This window comes from Hoplias malabaricus, chromosome Y (genome assembly GCF_029633855.1).
Source record: "Hoplias malabaricus isolate fHopMal1 chromosome Y, fHopMal1.hap1, whole genome shotgun sequence".
Lineage (NCBI taxonomy): Eukaryota > Metazoa > Chordata > Actinopteri > Characiformes > Erythrinidae > Hoplias > Hoplias malabaricus.
In genome coordinates this window covers 66,273,805-66,278,476 of record NC_089820.1, presented here as the reverse complement: position 1 = coordinate 66,278,476, position 4,672 = coordinate 66,273,805, and the positions used below count along the sequence as shown (strand labels likewise).

Here is a 4,672-nt window from a genome sequence, read left to right as displayed (position 1 = left end):
CCTTGCCCAAATCCTTTTATCGGTGTGGCATGGTATGGTTGCCTAAGTGGGGAACTGAACACTAGTCTGTTGTCCTAGGTCTTTACTAACAACTGTATAACAACCACACATCCTCCACTGTACACCTGCACATCTGCAAAGTCATACACTTCACAAACACACGTGTACATACATATACATACTCGTCTGCATTTCACCTGTACAGGGCAAGACAACACGCTTATGTGTACTGTGTGAGCACACACACACACACACAGGTGAGGTGTGTGAAGAGACGTGGGTGGGTGTGGTGTCCAGCCTAAAGTAGAGGAGCACTGCCTGACCTGCCATTCTCAAACTGGCCGAGCAGCTTTGCAGTAGGAACTGTGGAACAGCAGATCAGCGCAATATCGTCCATCGAGTTCCCCAGCATCCTCCCAGCTAATTCTCCCCAATCTGAAAGACCCCCAAGCTCCCAGGAGGTGAGTGCACACTCAACTCTGCTTTGTCTCATTTACCCCGAGTAGATCTACACTGTCAGAGTCACTAAGGTGGTACACTCAAAGGTACATGTTCTGTACCTCAATTATAGGGAACATAATTGTACTTTGTTCTATTTATAACAGTAGATTTTGAAATTGTGTTGATTTTATAAACCTCATTTCATCTCCAGGACTTTTGGTCTTTTATTTTACACAGTTCTGTAATGAAAGTTCCTCCTGGATACTGCTACTTTTAAAGGTACATTTACCCTGTTTGGACTTTAAGTGACTGTTGTACCTCTTACCTTTTTTCCTGATGTGTACTGACCATGAGTTATATGACGAGGCAGGATTGAGGCTGCTGCGTTTGCCAGCCACACTGTTTACACAGACAACAGCAGTGATCTGATAAGTTGAAGAGGTACGCTTCCAGTGTAACTGCTCTGTCTAAAACAGCCCCTCAAAACTAGCACAAACAATCTCTCCGGCATCAGACAGCGTGTTTATCAGAGCGTTTAGGGTTGTGTCAGACTCTTCAGACGTGTGGTTCCTATCACAAACCTCACTCCGTAAGGTCCAGTGTCTAATTATGCAGGACTTTTTCACACTTTAAGGATTGTGTAATGCAGAAGTTTGGAAAGACTTTTTGAATTCCCCTTTAAGGTACAGTTTTGAAGTTTGGTTTCAATTTATATGAAACATATAGCAATTATTAATCTTCATTAAAAGGTGTTGAAGAGGTGGCTTTGAGGGGGTCACCACAGCCACTGTGTTCGTACCCTGAAGATTATGGAGTGGGCTATAAATATGTAACCATAGTTGGCTGTTTGCAGTTGTTGCTGGAAAGAAATGCACGGGAGCAACCAGATATGGGCTGGAAACATTAAAGCCTTATCCACCATCCCTGCTTTGAGATGTGGAGCATTGGAGCTATGTTCTTTGGAGTGATGGAGCTCCATCTTTGCTAAAGTTTATGTTGCTGATCACAGTCAAATCCTTCTGATCAAAATGTGCTGATATCTAGTGTAAAGCCTTCATAGAAGAGTAGAAGTTGTTACTGCAGTAAAGGTAGTCTTAGAAGAAACAACAGGAAGTCTTGTACCTACTTCTCTCTGGGGCATGATCGCTGAGGACTTTCTAGCAGGTGAGGTTTGTTTATGTTGTCCCATGACATCTGTCCTTGAGGCGTGTATTAGGACTAGAAACCATTAACTACAATTACTTGTTCTAACAAGTCGCCCAACATTGTTCAAAATAGCCTGGTTTCTCCATGAAACACAATGGTCCACTGCTAATAGCCCGACTGCACCAAGTGACCATTGGAAGGCATTAGCATGGCATTAAGTCGGTGTAAAAATCAAAGCAAAGTGCAGTTGTGCGCTTGTACACTTGTACCAACAGCTTTTATGCGTTGGTTTATAGAGTTGCCCTTCGGCATCTGGCCTTTACTGTCAGTCAGCAAACCCAGAGTCATCAGATAAGACGTAATAAGAGGTGATTATAGGGCTTAGGACAATGTAATAACCACTTTACTCACTTTGTTGTTACAATGTAATAAAGTAGAACAATGGATACATGAGAATATTTTGTTGATATGTGATATGCATGAGCTAATAAGTGGATATCCAGTGTTTCAACAGTCCTCAGTAAATGCAAGTTGGTGACTGACCCCACAGGGCTTTACAACAAGCCAGGAGATGTCAACTTACACCTCTAATTGCCCATGGGGGCTCCAACGATTAAGAAGCAGATTTGCGTATATTCCTTTCCCTTTCATTCACGTGACTTTTTCCTTTGGAAAAATTATATATGGTCCCCAGAGATACGTGGAGTATAGTCTGTAACCAGCACTGTAGGGATGGCTTAGACTTTCTAAGGTCTTCATGCCCTCGTTTATTCATTTTCCAGGTGAAAGTGCCACTAATGTTAGAATGTTTCTCATTTATTACTGATATAAGAAATAATATAATTGAATTGCGTAATTACAAGAGATGCAAATAAATGTAAATGCATGGAATTTCCAAGAATGGAGATAAAAGAATAATCTTTTTACAGAGAAAACAGGACTCTAGAGCTTTTAAAGCAACAAAACTGACCAACCATATAAACAGTATGTAATCTTTCGTGTTTGAAACCTTTGAGAAAGTATCTGAATTATAAGGGCACTGCAAAATCCAGACATCTTTCAATGTGTTTTCGATGATTACGTCGAAGACTGAACTTTGGGGGTGTGGATAAATATCTTTGGAAAAAGAAGATAAGTAAATGAAGATCAGTTGCAGTAAGTTGACCCAAGGTTCTTGTTTCTGTGTTCATCTGTTTTTCTACCTGATGACTGTTGATACAGATCCCAGGGAATATGGAATGTAAATATTCCTGTGGGAGAAGAAGGAAGTGTTCTAAGCAAAACACCTCTGCAAACACATCCTTGACATTTGTTTTCTATTCTCTTCCACGCCCAGTCCTGCCAGGCTTCTGCAGACCAGCCTCTTCTCAGTGGGGTGCACAGAAAACATGGATGTCAAGAACATGCGAGAGTACATGGGCTGGCTGTACTACCAGTACCTCCTGATCACGGGCATCTACGTCCTGGAGCCCTGGGAGAAGTCCATCTTCAACACGGTTCTTTTCACTATGGTGGCCATGGTGGTCTACACCTCCTACGTCTTTGTGCCCATCCATGTGCGCCTTGCCTTGGAATTCTTCTCCGGACTGTGCGGGGAACAACCAGAAAGTACTGTCGCGTTGATGAACTAGAACAAATATGGGAATGTGGGTGGGGATTTTGCAGACTTCCTGTGCTGTTGGGATTAGAATGGGTATGAGTTCCTGACCTCAAATTGCTATTGACAAGCTTTAGACAGCTTTGATGCCAGGGTTCCCTACTTGTTTCTGATTTTATGACATGGTATTAGTTTGGTTGCAGTAGTGGACGGTAGGTAATGCAATATTTTCTAATGTACTCTACATTTAGAAGTCGATGGTCACATGGAGGTTAGGGATCCACCAGAATCCAGTGCTTCCCTAGTACCCACAGGTCCCCCAGAACACAAAGGTCCTTGAGAGCTTTTGATTCTTGAACCCAGTTTTCCAGTTCTGCATTTTGTACATTTTGTACAATCCAGAACTAGAACCAGAACCAGAAACTGGACATCAGCTCCAGTTTTGAAGACCTGTGGATTAAGCCATAGACATTAAATTGTAACTTTGCATTGTGCTGATGTTTGCAAAAGATCTATGTCAGGAATACTAAAGTCAACTAGGAGCACACTCCAAGATAACTTTTTTACAAGAGGGATAAGTAGGTGAAGGTTCCAAAATCTCAGCCCTTATCAGTGGTTTTCAATGAGCAAAACAGCTTCTCAGGAATACTCTGGAAGAATGAAGGGGACTATATACAGACTATAAAAGGGAAATCAAACTAAAGAATCAAAGCCATGTCCAAGTAACTCCTCTCCTTTTTCACCAGGTCACTTCCCTTGGGTACAGATACAATCCCCTCCCCGTGTTTATGGTGACATATATCTGCTACATAATGGTATAGGGTGAGCTTCTGGTGGCTGCACATCACTAATATTTTTGTGGCAGGTCCACAGCCTGCATTTGGCATTGTTAGCATTTGCATGTGAGTGCTTTGCCAGTGGTTTTCCCCATCAGTCTCTTCCCTGTATGAATTGCAGACAGAAAGTTCTGCCTGATTCTCGAAGCTGAGATGCTCGAGGCACAGCAGACACAGGCCGTCTCAGACTGGATTAGAGTTCGTAGTTTTCACACGCAAAGTTGGAACCGTCACAGCTAACGTAAAGTTTGAATGCATGTCAATACTGTTCTGGAGCATTTCTATCGGTCCAGCTGGTCAGAGCATGCAGCTGACATGTTCAAATGATGTCCAGAAATTAATGATCTGGACAGCAACCCTTTCTGGATTTGCATGTTCTTGCAATTCCTGTGTAACGAGGCTTCTCTGAGCAAGAGGAATGTAACTGTTTAACAGTCAAAGGAAGCAGCTGTTCCTCCTCAGGAACACACCACACTCCTCACAGACAGTAACCCGGAGGAAACCCACGCAGACACAGGGAGAACACACCACACTCCTCACAGACAGTCACCCGGAGGAAACCCACACAGACACAGGGAGAACACACCACACTCCTCACAGACAGTCACCCAGAGGAAACCCACGCAGACACAGGGAGAACACACCACACTCC

General features: G+C 43.1%; 1 protein-coding gene across 1 annotated transcript; it reads left to right on the top strand.

Annotated features, from left to right (window-relative positions):
• The first annotated feature begins 362 nt into the window (after nt 1-362).
• LOC136679772 (serine palmitoyltransferase small subunit B) lies at nt 363-3,488 on the top strand. The gene is made up of 2 exons (XM_066658443.1): nt 363-461; nt 2,924-3,488. The coding sequence occupies exon 2, from the start codon at nt 2,976-2,978 to the stop codon at nt 3,216-3,218; it is 243 nt and encodes an 80-aa protein (XP_066514540.1). The 5' UTR covers nt 363-461; nt 2,924-2,975; the 3' UTR covers nt 3,219-3,488.
• Nucleotides 3,489-4,672: the final 1,184 nt, after the last annotated feature.

Bases quoted from the DNA above. Each gene is read 5' to 3' on its own strand.
- LOC136679772 (XM_066658443.1), top strand. From the start codon at position 2,976: ATGGATGTCAAGAACATGCGAGAGTACATGGGCTGGCTGTACTACCAG.